General features: G+C 42.0%; 1 protein-coding gene across 17 annotated transcripts in view; it reads right to left on the bottom strand.

Annotated features, from left to right (window-relative positions):
* nfixb (nuclear factor I/Xb) overlaps positions 1-23648 on the bottom strand; it is a 194030-nt gene that overhangs the window by 120273 nt on the left and 50109 nt on the right. For 7 of the 17 annotated variants that reach the window (XM_032586884.1, XM_032586886.1, XM_032586895.1 and 4 more), the window contains one exon: positions 11172-11703. In XM_032586884.1, coding sequence (XP_032442775.1) covers positions 11172-11703 — 532 coding nt within the window. The other 10 variants (XM_032586883.1, XM_032586888.1, XM_032586893.1 and 7 more) reach the window with 8 other exon arrangements.

Genomic DNA, 23648 nt, shown 5'->3' with positions numbered 1-23648 from the left:
CTCAGAAACTTATTTCCAGGAACTTTTGTTTTTGGAGCACTTCCGCTGTGCTCCAAAAACACACATTTGCCACACATTTACCTTATGTGGCCTTATGTGTGTGGAGTCACACACATAAGGCCATACCCCGAGTTGTAGCTCCTCCCACTGCAGCGATGTCAACCAAGTTGCAAAAAGACAGAGTTTTCTTTGTCAGAAAACACTTATTTTACACTTAAAATCTATGCAGTAACTGTAACTGCCCATAAAAGGTTATGTTTTAGTAAACTGCGACGCACATCGACGCATCAAAAAAAAAAAAAAAAAACCTTAATTATTGTTTCTGCAGTACAATACATTTAGCGTTTAGTCGCCGGCCGACAATCCAAGCAAACCTTTTCAAACAGACACTACTCAGGATTGTGGCGTCGACGCGACTGAGTGAAACATAAAGGCCTTGGTAGTTTTTCTTTTGTTTCTGGTGGGATAAAACTTTCAAATTGAATAAGGAGGGATTGCAATTTTGACTTCAAAATATATCTAAATATGACCCATAATAAATGGCAAAAAGATATTGTCTCATGGTTTCTTCTGCCATTGAGAAGTTCTGGTGAGAAATCTTGTTTAATGGAGACACAACGAAGGAATCCTAAGTTAACATTTTGAAGTTGTCCAAGACATTTGCATAATGAACTTCTTATGGCTTTCCTTGTCTCTTGCAGTAGGCTTTGCCACCTAATGGCATAACTGGATAACTGCAGTAAGCGAAAATCCACAAATCTGTTTTGAGGCAATCAATGTGTGCTCAAGGGATTAAAATATATGCCGCAACATACATTGACCTTCAAAGTTGGCAGAAATGATGAGCTCTAGATTATTTTAAGCCAATTCACCATGTATAACTGAGCTACACTGGTTTTTATTTTTTTATTTGCAAAAATGTTGAAAACCATGTAACATTTTCCTCCCATTTCAAAATAACGTTTTGCTTTGAGTTGGCGTAACACAAACAATCCCCAAAATACATTGAGATTTGCACTTTTTAATGTGAGAAAATACTTAAAAGTCAGAGAGGTGTAAATAGTTTTGCAGCTATGCTGAACTGCATGAAATGTGGTTAAATGGAGAGTATTTTCATACACTTGGAGTTTATATGTATTTATAAATATAGATATTTAGATATGTATGTATACATAAAAGCTGGATAGAGTAACTGACCACAAAGATCTGTCTTCATAAAAGACAGCATTTTTATTTGTCTGTAATTGACCCTCCGGCAGAGGAAAGGCACGCATGTTTTCCTGTAAAAATTTATCACCACACATTAAGCAGGAAATATTTCCCAAATTGGTGTAAAATCCTGATTTATGCATTTCGAGAGCGCCCAAATCCTCCCTCTACATGCAAACCACTTTAGGTTTACGATTAACGAAGCGCGACATTGAGGCGAAACTGACAATAGGAAAGGGAAAAGTTACGACTTCGGTAGTTTACGGCATAGTAACATTTTTACGAACCCAAACAAAGAAAAAGGTTCAATTCGCAGATATTATTTCGACATATACCAGCTGGACATCCCAACGGGGAGGTGGAAGGGGGTTAAGCCAACGTAAGGTTAAAGCAGCTCTGTATTTTCTACTTGCTGAAGGGAAACTCTATCCGAGCCGCCATGTCAGAAGCCACTTCTAGCATCTTAGAGGAATAAAAAAAAAACCTGCTGGGCCACGCCGAGCACACTGGAATGTGCGAATAACATTTTGGTGCTAAAATTACCGTGACATTTTTACGCGTCTCACTTGATAAACGTCCAACGACAAGTGTTTAAGTTGTTCAGAAATACCATAGCATCAGAGTATCATTGTATCTGCCCTTTCTCTCCAAGGATAAAGAAAAGCGTCTTTATCGCGTGTGATGACTGTTGCTTTTGCAGCCTCTGTCTAACTCGACTGTATAGGCGTCGGGTTATCCGTTCGCATGCGGGGGATGCCCTCTATAGAGTGAAAATGATCTGAGTGGATTCCTCTGGCAGAGCCACACGGTGGCCACGGAAACAGCCCAGCACTGCAAGGCCGCCGACTGTGCCAAGCAGGCCAGTGGCTGACACTCCTTGGACGGATCCCAGGAAAGGTGCACCGAGAAGGGGAGGAGGGGAAGCAGTGTGGCCATGGAAACGCCATTCACTTGCACCTTCTGAATGTACATAAAGAAAGAACTTCATCCAAGTATTAACATTTCATCCTTAACCTTCTGATAAGTAAGGAAAAATCCAAACCATGTCATTTCAAAAACTATTTTTCTTTTTTTTTTTTGTCTAACCTTCTCCTTGTTTCTTACTCATCGGGAAAAAGGGTGAAAAAAGAGCGGGAATTTTCCCCACCATCTTACAAAATTCATGCCCTGAAGCTGCGAAAGAGAATACAAATGAAACTGGCAGAAGGATTTAAAAACAGACGGCCGGCGAGAATGAGAACCGTCCAAGTGAAATGGGGATGGAGGGAGAAAAAATCAGGCAGGGTGGGGGAAAAAAAGAGGGGATTTGGTGTGTGTTGTTTTTCCCAAGGGGACACTAACCTGTCCTGGTGAATGTCCTTATGGGACACAAGGAGAGGTCAAAACTGCACTGGGAAAAACACAAAATCTTAAAGTCTTTTGACTAGTTTCTAGTGAAAATCTCTCTGTACATGTGAAATAAGATAAGACTAACTTAAAAGGAACTTTTCTGCGAGATTTAGAAGCTTGTTTTAAGTTAATAATTCTTGAATACAGATTAAAATGACTAGGTCCACTTGCAGATTTTTCCTATGATCTGTCGGTGGAACAGAAATTTTTAGCAGTCATTGGCTCAAAACGAGCTGCATTATCTTTCAGAAAAGTTCCTCGTAAACTAGTTTGTCTTATTTCAGATTAAAATGCTTGGTAAGATTTTGTGTTTTTGTAGTTTTACAGTTAGACTTCTGCATTGTCAGTCTCTGTCAGCTTTGAATGTCATTTTTTACCCGAAGCGTACAAGACACCCGTCTCTTTCCACTGACAGATCATGTTTAGAAAGGGCCAACAGGGGCAGTAGCCCAGGGTACAGAGTTTTTGGGGAAAAAGGGGCGTCCAAAGATTTAGAGAGTTTTTGTAATGAATGCATGTTTTACAAACATTGAACCTTATAGAAACCTCGTATGAAGTATAGTATTTTACTACTGTCACATTTCTGTTAGTGTAAAGAATACACAACTATTTAAAAATAGTGAACTTCTGGTGTATCTTCACAAGACCAACATGGAGCCATCTCACATGGCACATCTTAAACATGCCGAGTTACAGGTCTATCTATTAATGTACTATAATTTGCATAAATAAAAAGCCTTTTTTCTTTTTTGGAGAGAGCACCAGACATGGCTCTAGCCCAGGAACCTTTATCTTTCTGAATCTGGCCCTGCTGACACCCCTCAATAAAACCCACTGCCTTAAATGTCACCTTATTAGTGAATTTCTGTGAACGACTCTGAGGTTTGTTAGAGAATAAACAGCTTTGTGAACACAAAGGAACCAGGTAGACAAGTTAGGGAGGAACTTGTAGAGGAGTTTAAAGTGCAGATAGGCTACAAAATAATCCTGGGCTTCTGTCCAACCCAGAAAGAGGATGGGACACCTGCTAAACCAAGTTAGTGATGACATGTTAGGAAAGAATGTTAAACCAGTCATGAAAACAAACCAAGCCACAAACAAAAACTGTAGAGATTGGTGCTGTGTCGCAGTATTAATCCAAAAGGAGGTCAGTGCTTGGGTGGGATGTGAGGAAGGGGGAAAAAAGGAAGGAAGAAAAAGAGGAACAGCCTCTTTACTCCCTCGACCGGCTTGTGAAGTGTAAATCCCTCTTCGTTTCTTTGCCGTTTCAGTTGCTCAGAGACAACTTTATTTGTTTTTTTTTTTGTTTGCCGCTAAGTAGGACGTTTGCGCCGACGAGCACGGAAGCCGGCGCCATCGCGTTAGCACCCAGTTTGCACCCCCCGCACCCCCAACCAACACCCCGACTGCCGACTCTCCGGATGCGGAGAAGAAAGAAAAGGAGCGCTTTAAGTGCCGATAATGGAAGAAGTAGAAGAAAAAAAAAAAAAAAGACGGACGCCCAGGTGCTCTCGCAGAAACACTTTAAAACCCGCTGCCAGCGTTTCCGAGCTGAGCGACGGCATCTCATGTAAGCACATCAAACAGCTAATTAGGCGAGTTAGAGTGAATGAAAGTGAGGAGGGGAAAAAAAAAAAAAAAAAGCCAGCTTGTTTTGTAGGTGAAATAAGTAGGGAGTCACGCTAGTGAAGTGCAGTCAGGGGCCATATTTCATACTGCGCTCATGACACGGGGGAAGAAGCGGGACCCCCACTTCGGCAGCCCCCCATATATTCGCGCTGTTATTCCAGGGAACAAAAGGAGGGGCTCTCGAGGCCGTGGGTGGATCCGTGAAAGAAAAAAAGGAGTCCTGCTCCAGGTCCTGGCTGAATAGAGGCCTTTCACACTTAGAGAGGCCTGTTTACTCTCCCTTAATAATGGCTCTAATTTTCTGATCATTATTGGGTAATTCCATCCACCCCCACGCCCAGCGTTTAACGCTTTCTCCCGTCACTCACAGCGCCGCGCGTCCTCGCCTTGTCCACTTCTCATTCCGCCGGAATTAAACCGAGTGTTTCCCGAAACCGTTTGGCCGAAGTCAAAACAAGGTTTAAAAAAAGACACAAAACCCCCCCAAAAAACAGGGAGAAACGAATCCGAACCCCGCTTAGCTGTGCTGAACGTTTCTTATCCACATGTGGAAGCGTTCTTTGCTCTGATTGGAGAGGAGCCGTGCTTTATCCTCCATTTTGTTTTTTTGGACCTGGATCCACCATCACAGCGAGTAACAATATTCGCTCCGCTAAAAATTTGCTGGGAAAAGACTTTGGAAGGAAAAGAAAAGGGATCATGGTAACGTGATAGCCGTTTTATTCAGTCTTATATATATGAAAGAAAATATCTGTGCATGTTCTGGATATAAGAGACGCCGAAGGGGGTCCGCGGCACCCGCAGGAGCGCGAGAGGACGCGTGCAGCGCTAAGGAAAACCAAGGATGTTGAGGGGAAGAAAATGTGAAAATGAGTGAGGGAGGAAAGGAGGAGAAGAGGAGAAGTTGGCAGGGTCTGTGTGTCGGTTTGAAAAGCTGGCACCTTCTAAACAGAGCCGCAGCTCCGGGTGCCAAGCGCTGCCAAGCAGCCCCGCTAGCCTGAATGTGTGCCCTCCCTCCGTCTTTGTTTCCTGCATGGCATTTTGCATTATCTTTATTCTACGCTTTTCTTTTTTACTTTATATCAGCGCTCAGCATCGTCCCAGCAGCGTTCAAGACGGCCGAACGCGAACCGAAATAAAGCGAAGCCGAAAACGAAAGCGACCGATTCATTTATTAGAGGTTTCACTTTGGTTCTTTTTTTTTTTTTTTATCAAAGAGGATTTTTATTTGTGTCTAATTGTCTGCTTTAAATGCAGATGTTGGGGTTTTTTTTGTTTTGTTTTGTTTTTTTAAAGCCTACAAAAAGGCTCCGGCTGGTTCCGGTGTGCCAGCTGCGTGGGTTCACGTCGCCAGACCGCGGGAACGAAGCCGGTCGGGATCTCGCTGGAAACTGCCCAGAAATTTTTTTTTTTTTTATATAAATACAGAATCTTTTTTTCTTTAAATCCGTTCCTCTTCCCTCCTTCTCGGCTCGTCGGCTCACCTCACCTCTCCGCTCCTGCTGCTCTCTGCCCCTCGGCTCAGGCGGCTCGGAGAGCCAAGCCGCCCCTCCTGTACGTATGTTTTTAGCGGACAGACAGATTTCAGGCCTGGCGCCTGTACAGAGGAGCGGCTGCAGAGAGATTTAACAGTGTTAGAACAGTAAAAAAAAAAAAAAAAGATAATAATAATACGAAGAGGGGAATAGATAGAGAAAAATGACAGGCTTGCTAATTTAAGAGGGAAGGAAAATTTTTGATTCACATTTATTTGCTCTTTTGAGCTGCAATCGTCTTAAATAGATACAATTTGTTTCATACTTTCAGATTAGTTTAAAAAGCTAAATTAGTTGAGCTGCTACAGAGACAAAAAATTAATTATTACTCTTAATTGCAGAAATAATTAAAAGTCAGTGTACAGTGAAATTAGGAAATAAATCTGCCTCCGTCAAACACTTTCTGCTACAAAGAATTTTTCAATTTCCGAAACGGAGACTTTTGTTTGAAAATTCAACCTAATTCAATCAATCGCTTTAGTCTTATGGGGTTTTTTTCTTTTCTCCCTCAACGTTAGTCACTAAACTGGATAATTACAGTGAATAAGAAGCAGGCTGGCCGGGTCCCAAGCCCGAGATCAGCCCATGGATCCAGAGAGCGATGGATAGTTCTGGACGAACGGTCAGCGGAACCGACTGAGGAGCGACCGAGTCCTTTTACCGATTCACACAGAATCTCAGCTCCATACATGTCTTTTCTTACACACTCACACACACACGTAACTGAAGGAAACTGAGGACTCCGAGAAAGAGCCAACAGAGGCTGACCGAGGCCTCCATGTGCCTCTACGTAGAGGACATATGGAGCGCTGCTCTTCACAGCACAATCACGGGGGACGAAAAACAAAAAAAGCACCTTCCGCAGAGCTGATTTCTGTTTTCTTCTTCTCTAGTTTTAACCAGGGAACACGAGGAGCTTCGTGTGGGGGGTGGGGGGGGAGAGCCTCAAATCTTTTTTTCATTATGTAACCACAGACCTGATAATGGTATCTCCATTTTGAAGCTCAGGATATTGGGCAATGGCGATAAGACGCGTTTGATGGATTAGCGTGACGCGAGAAGGCGCTAAGTCTATCGGTCTCGCTGTCCGCTTCCAAGTCCCCTCCCTTTGTTTGTCTCTTTTAAAAAGAGATTCCCTTGGTCATTTGTAATGTCGGCACCACGCACAAAGACACCCCGACGGGTAAATGAGCGCGTGGAGAGACGGCGCGCACGGTTGGCTTTCGGACCTGGCCCGGGCAACCTACGTGGCCCGTCTGTCTCCAGCGCCGAGAGCAAACACGGAGGCTCTCAGAAACAGCTTTTCATCCTTGCAGCTCCCCCACCCACCATCCCAAGTAATGAAAGCCGCATGAGGCGGACCGCACTCCAAACATGACTAATGCTGGAACCGTGCGGCTTTATCAGTGCAGACAAATACGGAGCGAAGGGGGGGAACCCAAGGCAACATGATGTCAGGCTTGATCCCCTGTACGTCTCCACAAACCTGAACTATTAGGAGACTCGATGAAATAAAACAGGCCTGATGCTAATTTGCAACGAGTTCCACGGAGGTTTAAGAGGAAGTTTGGCTTCAAAACCCGCTAACGTTTCACATCGTGTCTTTGAGAAGACACAGAGTAGTGCAGGTCTGTCTCCCCAAATCCCATAGCTGCACACTGCTGGTCAGGAGGCTTCAATTCGCCAAACGCAGAGGTTTGGCGAATTGAAAAGGGCTTGCAGAAAATAAACCGTCAGTTCAGTTCAGTTTATTTCTATGGCACTAATTTCCAACAAATGTCGTCTCGAGGTACTTTACAAAAAAATATAATAATTTCAATTCAATCACAGATACATTCCAATTAATACCAGTTATCAAACAGTGCAATAAGTTCAGCTAATTCTTCAAAGTAAGTTTAAAAGTTTTAAGGAAACCCACCAGACTGCATTGAGTCTGTGGCTGCGTTTCCATTTACCATATAATTGCACAGTTTGACTAAATAAATGGAAACAAGCCAATTTTGACCTTGTTCACATGGGTGACTTTAATTGTGTTTTTTATTTTTTTATTTAATGGAAACACTACAATTGTAAAATCTTGTTTGATTGACGTTAGCGTTTTTGTCACGGAAGCAAGAACTTAGAAACAGCAGAGAATCGCTGGCATTGTATAGTTGACTGAGAATGCATGCAGCGACACTGAAGAGGGAAAAATAAACCTTTAACTGGAAGAAACCTCCATAATGGCGTGGAAAAAACACATGCTTTCATCCAAGTAATGCTGTTTAAAAGCTACTGTATTACCACAGCAGGCAGATTACTTTATAAAGAACGAAACGAAAAAGGTAGAATATTCTGCCCTTTAGCGTAACTTGAACACAGACGATGTTTATGTTATGGAAATTAGAACGGTAAAGATGCACTATAGCCAGAGTGAAACTGTTTATAAGGACTGCATCAATAAATTGGAGGAAATTATCTTCGCTTTGTGTGATCGAATGATTCATACACGAGAAACCAACATTATCTACCAATTTTATCTACATGCACAAATGTCTTGTAAATCATCCACAGTTTCCTTTTGCTCTGCCGTGGTAGAGCAAACCAAGTTGATAGATTTATCAACTTTGTCGCTATGCGTAGCAACTTTTCAGTCAAAAAAAAAAGAATCATTAGTGGCCAAAATTGGAATCGGCAGGTCATGGTTTTTAAATATTGGTGTTTCAAAACCTGCAATCGGTGCATCCCCAGTACTTATTTTCTCTTTTAACTCCATTTAGATCACGGTGTAAGTTTTTGCTGTAAATCTTTATAGACTACCACGATATCGTGGGATTTCTAGCGAAGGCTCTCATACCACATAAATCTCGTGCAAGCCTGAGCCTCCTAGAAGGCGTTGAAATCTATAACTGCACAAAGCAGAGACAGAGGCAGGAGAGGAAGTGTGTCTCCTGATCTGTTCCTGACCTCTGATCGGTGGCAACAGTGACTTCAGCGGGTGGAAAAAAAAAAAAAGAAAAAAAAGAAACGAGGACAGGAGCAGAGCGGCAGGTGAGGCGGCTGCGGTCCAATCGTTGGGCCCATGGTAACTGACAGCTTCCGCCAAACACAGTCAGACACCCTGGAAAGGAGAGCTAAGAATAAAACTGTAACACTGCCACCCAAAAGGTCAGAGTGGAGCCACTGTCTACCCATCCTCTTTAAACTCTGTTTAACCCCGCCGAGCCTCTGAGACTCTGCGGCTCGCTAAGTCCCGACTTACACCCTGCTCTCTGGTACCGTGTTCAGGTCCGGTCGTACGCGCAAATACGCTTCGCGATTGAAGTTTCGAACCCGAACAAGACATTTGCGAGATGCTTTATTTATGTGCCGAAGAAGTAACAATGTAAAGAGAGCTGGCGTGTTGTTGGGAGCCAGTGGATACTGGCTCAGAACAGAGGGAGAGGAGGGGGTGGGAATTAAATGAAAAAAAAAATAAATAAGGCTTTCCTCGAAGGAGGCACCAGGCTGCGCTCGGTACTGATCTGAGCACCGCTTCGCCACGGTGCATTGTGGAACAGGAAGGGACGCTTTAGAAAGGCAGCGCGAACTCAAACGGAGTTACGCGCCGGCCTGAAAGGAGCCTGGGGTCGGAGGGAGGCCGTGGGGCTGGCGGGGAGCTCCCCACCTCCCCGCCAACAGGGGGGGAAGGAATGAAAACCTCCCGGCGTCCATAAAAGCAGCGCCGCGACGTTGAGGATTCACACCTGACCTTCTGCTCGACAGCTGGAGCGACGCTAGAGTGGAGCGATGACTGCAGCGGAGGAGCTGCTCCCGTACGTGCCAGCCAACGTACCGACAATTGGATACGTTTTCTTCTAAATTCAGAGAAAGCCGGTTCAGGCTAGTGGTGGGCGATGTGGGCTTAGAATTTCATCGCAATATTTTGTGATGACAATAAAATAAATAAAAAGATGACTTTTTAATATTGTTTGAGGCGACTGTATGGCTGTCTGAATGTCCACAGACACGGATTCTGCTCCTGAAAAATATTCTCATTTCAGCTTCTTCATTTAAGAAACAGGAGTGATTTATATCACCAAGCTGCACACAGTGACTGCATCTAATCATATTTTCAAATTTACTGATATGTATCGATGCTCTCGTGGAACAGTTGAGAAAAAATCTATATTTCCGATAACACTGTCAGTTTTTTTTTTTTTTACATCAGTTGAAATTTATCGAGACAACAGAGAATCAAAATTCCTATCGCAATAAGAAATGTTTCCTGATAAATGTTAAACGATGCAATAAATTCCCACCCCTAGTACAGACTGGCTTTATTTGGAAAAACGAAGCAGCTCAGTTGAGATATGATAATTATTTGAATAATTAATTGATCCTGTTACCTCGTGTAATTTTATTTCTTTTTTTTTCTTTTTTTTTTACAGTTGCCAATTCAATTGTTTTTTATGTCATTTCATGTCTTTATGGTTTGGCTTTACAATTTTAGTTCAGTTTTGAAGTGTGTATAAAAAAAAAAATCAAAACAAAAAATATAAACAATAAATTGAAAAATATTAACTGTGGTGCGGTGTTCATTTAAATTATTTCATGCTGGTTTGTATATTCGATCGGCTTCCCGGATGGATCTGGAAAAAAAAAAAGCGTAAACAACGAGAAGTCTTTGATCTGTACGATCCGGAGAGTAGCGCGCGGAGCATCCGGGTGTTAGTGCGCGGGGTGCAGGGGTGCGCAAATGTGTGTGTGTGTGTTTATGCAGAGAGTGCAGATAGGCTGAGGCGATCGGGGATGGGGTCGGGGGCGCTGCAGACTGGCTGCCTCCTAAACTACCTGGGACTGGGCCAGCTGTCACTGCACTCTCCAGACCACCACACACACACACATACACGCACGCACGCACACAAGCAAGCAAACACCATTCTCCCGTTGGAAAGGGATTATAGACACATGACAAACTGCCTCTCACGTGCACGCACGCGGAGCCGTGCGCGCGCTCGCCGGGGATAAACCCGCTTGCAGATGCTTTTGTTTACCGACGGCGCCGCAAAACATGCACGTTTGGATTTAGTCAAATTTGCACACAAATGCTTCTACAAATGTACCAACGCAAACATATCTCTTAGCAAACACAGATTCTAAGCCCGGACTTTCAAAACTGTCGGAAACGCTTTAAAGCAAAAAGAAACAACTCTCAGCAAAGAAGACGTTTGTTGTTTTTTTTTGCTAACATTTTCTTTCGGTGTGGGGAACTGTAGTCCGCACACTGTCCCTTTAAATATTTAGATGTGGCATTTGTCTTGGCATCGAGGACATTTGGCACAGATTCCAGAGTGGGAGGCTAAATCCGAACCTGACCTCTGCGTCTGCTAAGGGTGCTCTCGACAAAAATAAAAACCCCCGGCTCTGTAACATATCGGTAACACATACCTGGTGTGTGGACGAAGTAGGCCAGGTAGAGATCCAGCTCCTTTACCGTCACCCCGATGTGGTGCGGCTGGACGCACAGGCCGTGGTTGGAGCACTGGGGCGACTTGACCAGCCGCTCTCCGTCCGTGCTCTCCAGGGGGCTGCCCTTGAACAGGATGACCATCACCAGGTCCAGCCGCCACACCTTGTCGGCCTGGCGGAGGCAGTCGATGCGGCGGATCTTCCCCTTCTGGTCGGGGTTGGACAGCACGCAGCAGGGGGGCTTCTTGCCCGTGATGGTGAGCACGAAGTCCTCGCGGAACTCCGGCCGGATGTCCTTGCGGAGCTTGGCCAGCAGGCGCGAGGCCCACTTCTGCTTGATCTCCGGCTTCTCGCCCAGCAGCTCGTCCTTCACGGCGCGCTCCTCGTCCTTGCTCATCCTCTTCTCGTGCTTCTTGAAGTACTTGCGCTTGCGGGCCTGCAGGTTGAACCAGGTGTAGGAGAAGGCACGGACATGGGGCAGGAGGGCCTCGATGAAGGGGTGAAATTCATCCTGAGGACAGAACGGGAAAAATGTTAAGCAGCTATAGAACGGAGATTTGATTTAAAAAGTGGAACTAAACATTTTGTATTCTGAAATTATTCACAGAAAATCTATTTTAGATAGTAGCCTAACACATTTTACACATTGATAGCATTCCGGTTTTCAGTAATTGTTCAATTCTATTCAGTTTTGGTAACAAAACCCATTGAATTTAACTGGAAACATTTGCTAAGTCAAGTGTTAGGTTTGTGTCGTTCCCTGTGTGAGAATATTTAGGCTAATAAAGTGTAAAGTGTAAAAACTCAGTAAGATTAATAACGGTTACAAGATCTTTGTTTGGGAACGTTTCTACAGTTTGTAGCAACAATCAAATTTGTTACCCAAACTTAACTACTTTAGCAATAGCGCTAATGCCAAAGTCAAGCTTGCTAGCTAACACTAAGGCAGTTAACAAGCGACACGCTAACGATGGTTATGAGAGTATAGTCTCATTGTTTGTTATAAAGCTTTTTCGGGCTGAACGTTTCTATTGTTGAAGCAACAATTACAATTCATATCCAAATTTAACTGCTTTAGCAACAGCACTAATGCTAACGTCAAGCTTGCTAGCTAACACTAAGGCAGAGAAGTAGCTAACGAATGACACATTAGCCATGATTATGAGAGAAAACTCTCCCTGTTTGTTTCTATACGAGTATTTATACCTTACCACGGTTCAATTCTTCTGTTGTTTTTTTTTGTTGCTTTTGTAACCTGAGGGGACGACTAGTTTGCTAGCAAGTTGTTTAGCGCTGCAGCTAAACAAGCTAAAACTTAAATTCTCACTATAAAACAGAAACCTTTTCAACCACAAGTCCTCAGACGGTGCTTGTCTTTTACTGAGCTGCTGTAGGTATTCACAGTGCATCCCACAGGCTATGAACATATCAGCTTGTTCCAACCAGTGGACACCACGCTACGAGAACGACAATAGCTAAAAGATGACTGAAAACGTCATCGGTTAAATCCCCAACAAATGGCTCAGGCAAAATTTGTTACCAAAATGAAGCAGCGCATGATCTCAGAAATTCACTATTGGGAAACCAAGGTGCTTGATTAAAATGAAAACAATTTTATTGGCTAATATTGAATACTTTCCAAAATTCCTTTTAGTTTAATACAAGCTTCCTAATCTTTAGGCAGTAGCTGCCAAAAAACCAGCACATAATAGCTTTGGCTATCAAGGAAAAGATGCATCCTTGTTAGAATGAATGAAAAATTACTTTTTCAGTAATGATTTCATGCTTTACTCGCAAATATATATATATATATATATATATATATATATATATATATATATATATATATATATTGTTTCTTTTAACATGAGAAGAAACACTATAGTGTCAATTTAAGTAATTTAGTCATTTTAGATTTTGGTTACAATTTAACACATTTATTTAGTTGAAAATCAATTACAATCTATCCAAAATAAAATATGTTAAATTGCTTCACCTGTTTATTATTACAGCCTATCTCAAAATTTAAATAACCATCAAAGTATTACATCTGAAACGTTAAAACGTTTGTTTCTAATTTCCCCGTCACATAAAATCACGCACAACATGCAAACACACAGACAAGTGAATCTTAATAAGGTACAATAACGCAACAAATCACCCTGCTCGTTTCAGCAAAGACAAACAACAAACAATCAACACAAAAAAAATAAAAAAATCAAGACGCATAAATCCAAAAGCAGAAGAAAAGCTGAGCCAACATACACTCCCGGTTCTCTGCTGTTTGGACAAGGGAAGGGGGAAAAAAAAAAAAAAAAAAAGGTGGCACGAGGTATTCTAATACCTTCACTACATATCTCTGGGCAACAAAGCCCAGATCTCGCCACAGCGCTCCCGTGCCAGGGTTGCCACACACCGGCCGCTCACCGCCGCCAAGCTTTGCCGCCACAAGCCCGCCGCTGAAATGCGCCGCTAAAAGCTCAGCCATAGCATTCCCTATCAGCGCTGTACACACACCATGCAGGGGAGGAATAATAATAATAAAAAAAAAAAGCCCAACAACTAAAAAAACAAACAAAAACAAATCAAGGGGAGCTCCAACCAGAGTCACATTTCCACAACAAACTGAAAGCAGACACAAATCACCACAGATAGCCACACTGCAAGAGGAAGACAGACGGCCTGGTAGTTACCATTTTGCACTCTCATCATAAATTTGGCACGGCGTTTAAAGTGAAAAAAGAAAGAAAGAAAAAAAAAACCCTCTTGCACCAGTTATTTTTTTTAATTTTTTTTTCTCTCTTTTGCGCTCCCCAATGTAAAGCCAGAGCTGGTTTGGCAAGGAGAGGAGAATTAGGAGATGGAGAAGAAGAAGAAAAAAAAAACACTTGGAAGCGGATTGTCAACTGAAAAAAAATAATAATAATTAGCTGCTTTAAAAAGTTGAGAATAATAATAATTTAAAAAATGGGGGAAATTAAATAGCCAGCAGCATATTCTAGGAAATATTCAAAAATATAAAGAGAATATTTAATAAAAATAACAGTTTTGAACTGTTAGAAAAATCATTTTTTTAAAAAAGCACAAAAAATAAAAACCTCGAGGGGAAAAAAAATCCTTGGCAAAGTGCACCCTAATTGGTAGCGGTGTCTGTTCTGATCCCTTGGCCCGCCTCACACACACACACACACGCGCGCACGCACAAACACTCACAAAAAACACACACACTCTCTCTCTCTCCCCTACACACGCGCGCAGAATCGAAGAGGGGAAGAAAAAAAAAACCGAGAGCCGAATCAATGTTGGACGAGCGCACAGGACCGCTGGCAAAGCCGAGTGCTGCCTCTCCTTTTTTCTCCTTTTCTCTCCCTCTCCCTCTTTCTCTCTTTCTGGGTCTCGCTGGCCGTCTCTCGTCCTCTCCGCGTTCTCTCCCTAACCATCGCTTGAGCCTCTGCCAGCGCGATGAGAAGGCCCACCTATTTGGCAACGAGATGCCCGCAGCCCAGCCAATGCGTTCGCTTCCAGAGCCGAGAGGGAGGGTAGGAGAGAGAGAGAGGAAGGAGAGAGAGAGAGAGAGAAATGGTAGCGAGAGGGAGGGGAGGGCAGGTTAGTTTGGTAGAGAGGAGCAGGTGAGGGTGTGCGCGAGCCAAAACGACAACTTCCAACCCTGACACGGCGGGAAAGTTCAGGAGAAGAAGCCTAAAAGTCCTCGCGCGCACCCTCCTCCATCTTTACTATGGCCGCTGCTATCCCCCTCTCTCTCTCGCTCGCTCCCTCTCTCTCTGCTTGCATAATGCCACCTTGGCAGAGGATGGCAAAGAGAGGACACGCAGCTCCAGAGTCCCTCCAGACCCCACCACCACCACCACCGCCGCCGCCACAGCCGGCAGCTGCTCCGGGGTTCAGCGCAACAAACAAAAGAGGAAGGGGGGGGGAGAGGGAACGAGCCACACTCTCCTCTGTCTGTGCAAACAAGAGTGAAGGATGGAGAGAACATGCTAATGTTTACAAGGGTGAGAGGTGGGCTGCTTAAAGACAGCAAAGCAATCAACTCTAGGACCCGAACAAAATATTGCTTCCTCGAGGAAGGAAGCAAGGAAGAAAGGAAGGAAGGAGGGAAGGATGCAGCGTTGAGGCCACTTCGAAGGCTGCACCTGCTCCGGCACATGTGCATGGCAGCCAGAGATGGGCCAAGGCTGCATATGGACGGAGGGTGGAGGGGCAATACTTGGTGTGTGTTGGTCTCAACTGCCCTCAAACACCACAACTCAACAAATACTGGAAAACATTTCGATAAGCATTTTATGACAGTTTATCTGGATATTCCATTGAAATGCTAAATTACATGCAAAACTGACACAAGGATCTCAGTACATGGATGCGAAATGGTTTGTTTATGTGTAGTAAATGAAAGCCGAGGGTGAAAATTATAACCAACTGAATACGGCTTTGGTTTGCTTTGTAGCGTAGCATTTTCTTGAATTATATATATGATACAAATTGTCATATGTATTTTAAAAAAAAAATCTTTATCATGGAGCTGCTCCTCAAATAGGCCAGCCAATTCTGAAATATTACATATTGTGACCCCTGATCAAATTATAAAAACTCCAATAAACTTAATCTCAACTCATTATTTATTAATGACTGGATATTTCATTGACAAATATTAAAATTTCATGGAAATCTAAACAAAAGGACCAAGACAAGCATATTATTATATGTGATATTCAACATGTCTAGCAGTTGATTTTTTATTTATTTTTTTTTTACATGTGGCTCACCATCCAGGATGCCATTCTGGTAGGGGGTGGCTGATCGATGGGTGCATTCATGAGATTCATTTTGAGGGCAATTGTTTAAAAAAAAAAAAATCTGGATTGTATTTGATCATCTTTTCATCCATTTTTGAAGAAACAAAGAGAACAGGAGGAGCTTCAGTGAACAAAGCGTCACAAAAGCCGGAGATATTTAGAAATGACTGTCAAGCCTCCAACAGAGAAAATGCTATTATGAAATGTTCAAGTTACAACTTCCAACCCCTTTACATAATTATATATATACAGTATATACTTTTTTTCAGTCTCAATTGATAAAGTCCAGGTGTTACCAACAAATGCAAAAGTAAATGGTAGTGTCATCAGCAACAAATTTCAAATTTAAAAGTTACACTATAAGTTGTTATACCAGTGAAACTATTTCATTCACAACAATTCTTCAAAGCAGTAAACTAATAACTGTTTTCCACAGTAAAACTACTATATTCCCAGCAGGTTGCTACGACATGATCTGCTTACAGCACATTAATGTAGATTTGCAAATGTGATCTGGGAAAATTTGAATCTTTCGGCCATTTAATTTACAGTAAACATTTAATTATGAGAGAAAAAAAAAAACGGGCCAGTGTCCATCTTGGGTTTCCGTTTCCAGTTTAAGTGGAATTTACTCTGAGGCTATCGGCTAAAGCTTCAGGCGGTGATTCCTTTGGGGTTTTGTAACATTTGGTTTCATTTTAAATTATGTGTCATACAAGAAAGGTCAAAGGTCCTGTAATCTGCCATCTTTGCTGGGCTAAAGTAGCTAATGTTCTCCATGTTCAGTACAGATGTTACCTGGGTAACCTCAGGTAACCTGGGTACTGTGATATCTTAGCTCGCTCAGGTTAGCATAAAGATGGCTATTCTGTTAGCTGGGAAATAAGCTGGAGGCTAACAAAAACAGATGGCTATCGCTTTAACTGGTGAAATACACTCCAAGTCTATGATTGAAATGAATAGTGAAGGTCGAGGATTCTAGGAATGTTGTTCACCATAATCTGTCATTTTATATGTAAAACAGCGGAATGCTAATGCTAAAATTAGCTGCAAAGAAAAAAATGTAACTTTATCTGTGTGCTGACTTATTTCAATTGAAAAGTCTTGAATGTGACATGTTGTGCCTGGAGGCCAGTTTAAAGGTCATTCATGGGTTAACAGTTCGGCTGTTGGTTGTTGGGTTTTCCCCCCCAACATTTCTTTAATTAGCCATATAAAACAAATATTTTCCAGCAGGCTGAAAGTGGAACAAGAAGGAGACATTTTCACAGATTTCACAACAATTTGGAAAATTTGAGTCCAAAAACAAAAACAATGTTTTTTATAGATGCTGAAGAAAAATAAATCAATAAACTCACACACTCCGTACAGGCAGGGGGGGGGGGGGGGGGGGGGTGCTATGAGTGTTTTTGACATCCAACTCACAATGGAATAGAAGTGAGTACAATAAAAATATTCATAACACACTGTCCCTTATTTAAACTCATCTAAATTTTATGGACTCATTTTATTTTTAGAATCATTTGTGGACTAAAGAAAGCACGGAACAACCTTTAACTGAGGCAAAAAGTCAAATCCGAGCGAGTGTTTTTGTTCGTTATTTGGGAATAACATCCGCAGTTGATGCAGCACAAAAATAAAAAGCGTACAATAAGAGATAAAAAAAAAAAACATTTCTGTTTCGACGAGTTTACATCTTAAATTGAGGATCCTTCCATTTCCCTCCCTTCTCCTTCAACTGCAAAAAAAATAAACCCTAAATGCAAAAAGTCTCTGACACACACCATCACAGCCTTCGTTAAAGAGCAGCGGCCCGGGTCCGCACGCCTCCAGCCTGTCTGACCGCAGCCGGAGTCCGATCCGGGGTCAGATAAGAGCACGCATCCGAGTCCGACGTGTCTGCGCTGGGCTGCACCTGCAGGAGCTTATGGCTCGCGCCGCAGCGAGAGAAGATAACTGGCACTTGAATGTGATTTGCCGTGTCTCTGCTTTTCACGATGAATTAGAGCTCGCCGGGTTCACCTCTCTGCTGCCAAAATGCAAATGCGCCGCCATTCAGATGTCAGCAGAATTCGACTGCAAGGAGGTTCGAGTCATTTCTCTAAGCCTCCCACAAACAGAGACAGTCATGTTTGTTTCCTATAAATAACTGGAGTCTTTAAAGATGACAAATCTGCAGGAACAGGCACTGTAAAAAAAGAATTTCTGAGGGTGTTAGATAATTAGTTTAAAAAATAAATATCTGCTTGTTAATATTAGCTTCAATAATAGTTGGATTTCAACAACAGTTAATGTTTTCTTTTGATTGCAAATCCATCCTAAGCATTTTCGTTTAACTTCAGTTATCAGCCAATTTTAGAGTAAAACAACAAATATTTTATATGTGTAGAACTGGAAGTTTTGGAAAAGAAATTATATAAGTTAAATAACTAACAAGCACTTGCAAATAAATTAGCGTGGTGCGATATTTGACTTATTTCAAAGGACTTAAAGTTGACCAAAGTGCTGAAAGACAAAGCTGAACATAAACAGCTCTGCTTAGAAAGAGTGAAATACAGAAATACAGAAAAGAGCTGCAAAAGTTGAAAAGAGAGAAATAAAAAAAAAACTTGAATTATAAGAACAGAACAAAAATAGTGCAACAGCATTTATGGTTCTGGTGTGAAGGCCAGAGTAAAAGTTACTTTTTTTTTTAAAAGTGTGATTTAAATTTAACAAGTGAAGGTGAAGGGATGGCATGCAGTGTGAAAGCGTCGCGCCGTTTTGGGACGGCAGCAGCTAAAGTTTCTGATTTTATGATGTCTTTACTCTTAAAATCAAAGTAAGTACTAAGATCACACCGCTCGATTTCATGTTAAGAAAAACTGTGATCAGGGCGTAAAATGTAGGCAAGACTGTAAAAACAACCAAAACTAATCAAATGTATTCTGCCTAAGGCCTTTGGTTCATTGTTAGTGACGACTGCAGAGGTAGCTCAACTAGCTAACAAGTTTCGTTTAGCATTAGCGCTATCACTGAACTGGTTAAAGAAGCTTTTTGTCAAGCACAGGTAACAATAACTGGTAACTAATAACATTTACAGTTTAGCACTATCTAAAATGTCTTTTTATAGTGCATAAACATCAAACACTTAAAAGTTACATTTTAACACTTGTGGATGAGAACATCCCTGCGTTTGAGCAAAAGTTTAAGCTTTAACTATTCAACCAAGTCAGTTTCTTAGAAAGCTGCACTGATTCAGTGGTTGCCATGGAAATGCTTTACTTATAAACTGCCTTGTGAGAATTTGGGTTTTTTTTTTTATATTATTGTTTCAATAATCTCTATCGCGCCTTAATCACAAACCAATTCCTATTTTTGTTCATTTTTATAGAACCAGATTGGTTATATTATTAAAAATTAATAATCACAGTTGAATGAATACTTTTCTGAGTTAGAATTTCATTTGGAAATGACAGAAAACCAAACGTATTCCTGTGACCTAAAATAAAAATGCAACCATATCTATTTTTTGTTAAATTCTAACAGTTCATTGTGATGAAACCCTCAGGTGATTTCTGGCGCAGGCTGCTGCCCGTTGCGCTGTCTGCCGCGTGGCGCAAACAGGCCAGCGCAGCTGCGTGTTAAACACTCCGCCGCTCATTCATTCATTCATTCATTCATTCATTCATTCCTCCTCAACTCGAATTAAAATTGCTCAAAACGCGGGTGGCCTCGCGCTCAATAACACGGGCTTGTTATTTATCAGGAACCAAATCTGTCGCGCGATAGTTTCCGTCTACACGGCTCGTGCTCTCTCTCTCTCTGGGCCCTGTGATGCGTTAAGGGGTCACCAGAAAGAGACAAACAGTCCCGAAGCGGCTTTTACTAGCAGGCCGATATGCTCCCAATTAAAGCCATTGATTATTTTCCAAACATAAAAAAAAAAAAAAAAAAAAAATTAGATCACCCAGACCCCCGGTAATAACTAAGAAAATAAAAATCACAGCCAAAACAATTAAAAATGCGCCTTCTTTTTCTTCTTCTCCGAGGGCGCTTTAAATATGGATGGTCGAGAAGAAAGAGGCAAAAAAAAAGATGAACTCTGCCAGGAATCGGGAATTTCTGCAAACGGCACGTTTAGCCGTCTAAAAGGAGGCAGAGTTGACATCGGGAGGGGAGAGGCAGCGAGCAGACGGTTCAAATGTTGGGACTGAAACGGGAACAAGGCCCCGAAACACCGGGGATCATTCCAGCGCCACATCTGGAAATCCCTGCGCATTTTCTCCTCCTCCTAAACCCTCCCGATTTATTCTAACAAATACAAAAAAATAAAATAAACACAATCTTTTAATATGCTAAATGACATTATCTTGTGTTATGGATGCATCAGAGATCACATAAGAAGAAACATGCCACCCCACCGACCCGCCCTTCTTTTCCTCCCAACTTAAAGTTCCTAAATTGATCCGACCATTAAAGGACAAAAATAAACGTGCGTTTATTTTGCGATTCTCCGCACGTCCGACCGAGACTGCAGGAGTTGGCTGCCAACTTCAGATTAACTCTTTCAGAGAAAAGAGGAGAGGAAAGGCTCTTTACTGTGGGAACAAGACAAAACGAAAAAAAAAAAAAAAAAAAAACACAGCTCCATCATTTCCAGCTCAATTTATGAACAATCAAAAGGAATCGTGTTTTATTTTTCCCCTCCCAGCTAATTAATTTCTATCAGCATTTCCATTAATTTGGATGAATACAATGAAGACTATATTACATTTGGACAATTATTACCTCAGTAATCCATGTAAAAATGCACCTTCTTTGTGTAAAGTTCAGATGGAATCTGAAGAAAACTGCTTTCAAATAAGCTGATTGAAAATGTAAAAGAAGAATGTATGAACCAGACATATACTTAAATTTGAAATACACAAACACTTTATTAGTACAGTTTTCATTTTGATCACGGTTTTTAAGAATTTTCATTTTCAAACATTGTCAAATACATGTGTTTGTCCTTATTTTTGACACGTGTGGACTTATAGCCAGGGCCAGACTTTGACGGGCAATAGGTTTTATTTTATTTATTTATTTTAACAAATGTGTGTTTGGCAAACATTGTACTTTATATAAAACTCACAGGCCCAAATATCAACATTTTCAGAACATAAGCAATTGTTTAATAATTTTCAAGTATTGGAAAGTTATTACGTTACAGTCAATGTCTTTGGGAACAACATGCAGTTATTGGCTGGAGGTCGTATTAAACACACCACACATCAATTAATACCTGCTGATGTACAGAAACTACCTGTTACTGTAATTTAAAAGAAAAAGAAATGCATTCTGGGCCAGACTTTACAAAGTGCTTACATGGGCACTAGCCCAGGGCTCCAATTGATTGGGAGCGCCAAAGAATTTTATTTATTCATTTTATGTATGTTTTGCAGATGTTGTTCTTATATAAGAGTCATAAGCCCATGTCAGGTTAGTTGTAATAATATTTAGGTATTTCAATTAATATAAGTATTTTAAAATTATGAAGTTATAATAATTTTGGGGGGAACAGCGTGGAGCTACTGGCCAAGAGATTAAACCTCTGATTATCTGTTGGTATCATCACTTCATACCTAATTATGTATTGAACTACCTATTAATTTTCTGTAGTTTGTATTAACATAAGAATTTTTCTTTATTTGATGGGGCACCAGGGGGCCACATCTTTGTGGATCGGCCAGATTAATTAATATACGCATTTGTTTTCCAAGATAAATCTCACGTTTATTCTACTTTGTTCTGAAAAACACAATATTGTTTCAAATAAATCATTTTAATCCCTCTAAGTGGACCTAAAAATCACCACCGTTTGTTCAGAACAGCCAATCAAAGCTCAGAGAAATTCCAAACTTTGTGGCTCCCTCTGACCCGGCGGCGGCCAATCTTCCGTCCTGCGGCGCCTGACCTCGCCGCGAATGCGCCGCATCTCATCAGGCCAATTAGAGTGGTGGTCCGCATAACCCGGGGGCCTCCCAGCTGCCGGGCCCTTCATTAGCGCAGCCCCTGTTGTCCTCTCCTTCCCCAGCTGAGTGTCCCTGACACCGGCTCCCCCGACCTGCCCCTCAACCCGGCGCAGGCTGCTGACACCCAGCCAGGCCCACGGATCGGGACGCCATCAGATGAGGAAGGGGGGGCCGGCTTTCACAGGCTGCATCTGGATTCTTATCAATTTCCTTTTTTTTTTTACTTGCTTGGACTTTGAGGAATAGAGTTGAACCTCACAGAAACACGCTCATCTTTCTCCGTTGGATCAAAAAAAAAGCTGATTCCTGATGTGATTTTTGTCTCTGCCGTTGGATTGTCCCCCTGTTACTGCTCCTGTCCATAATCAGAAACAGGCACTACAGCTTAAATAATAAAGGAGGGGAGACAGTGACTAAGAATCCCCCCCCCCTCACCCCACTGACCCACCCTTTCCGTTGCCCTACCGTGCAAATATCCACGGAGCTCGGCGTCCTGCGCTGGTTGCACTTATCCCAGTTTATAAAGCGGCACGTTACTATGTGTGAAAAGTCTGTAAGCAATTTGTGGCGACTGCGTGCTAAAGTGCCCAGAGTGGGTGGCTGTGCGGGGTGGGCCGAGGAAGAGGCACGCACCATGCATTCCGATACGGTCTGGGGGGGTATGGCGGGGTTGGGGGGGGGGGGGCCTTCCCTGACCGCTGTGGCTCTCATCTCGACTTAAAACGATGAAATTTGAAGAAGGGGCAAAACATGAGAACATCTCCCTTTTAAAAACAGCAGCGTACAGAGAAATCTAAGAAAAAGCAGATCATCTGAGGGAACAATTAAAAGGAACAAGATCTAAGAGGGTGAAGAGATGGGATATCGCCTTCATCAGGCCGTTTCCCACCCGAAAGTCCCCTTTATTCTCTACAGTTAGCCCATGGCATAAGAAAATAAAATAAGTGCTCAGGATATTAAAACCAACACAAAACATCTTTAAAAAACATTTAATCTCAGTTCCACTGATACCAGGTGGCCTGCAGTCAAATTTAAGAGCTTTTTAATGCCACCCTGAATGAAATTTAAGATTTAAAACGGCTTAAATACCTTTAAAAACATTAGATTTCAGCACTGATAGAGTATCTGTAACTTTCAGCAAGTCAAATTTCAGACTTTTTAAGACCTGTTTAAAGCCACCAACATTCAATTTAAGAGAAAAAACTATAAATGGTTGGGGGGCTTGCCGCATTACAATCAAGCATATAAAAATTTGTGAACCTAGCCAGGTAGCTAGCTTGCGAGCGTATATTAGCAGCTAGCTGTCATTAGCCTCAATTGTGTGCGGCCTAAACTTTAAAATTTTGTCTGAAAAGTTGCTAAACATTGCTGGCGAATAAAAGATTCCCACAACAGTTAAGTTGGCAACAGTAGGGTGACTATTGCATGCGTAGATGTGACCTGATGTGTCTGTCAGTCAAGGCAGATAAGATGAGTGGATAAGACCAGTTCCACATGGAAGTATAGACCGACTGCTGATGTCCCAAAATTTAGGATATCGACCCGATTTATTGGCCAGCCGATTTATCTGTGCACCACATAAGCTAAAGCTATGCCGCTGTCAAGAAGGATTCCAAACACTCCCCAAAACGTTCTGGATGGATCAT

This window comes from Xiphophorus hellerii, chromosome 16 (genome assembly GCF_003331165.1).
Source record: "Xiphophorus hellerii strain 12219 chromosome 16, Xiphophorus_hellerii-4.1, whole genome shotgun sequence".
NCBI classification, from domain to species: Eukaryota; Metazoa; Chordata; class Actinopteri; order Cyprinodontiformes; family Poeciliidae; genus Xiphophorus; species Xiphophorus hellerii.
This window is presented reverse-complemented; position numbering and strand designations above follow the sequence as displayed.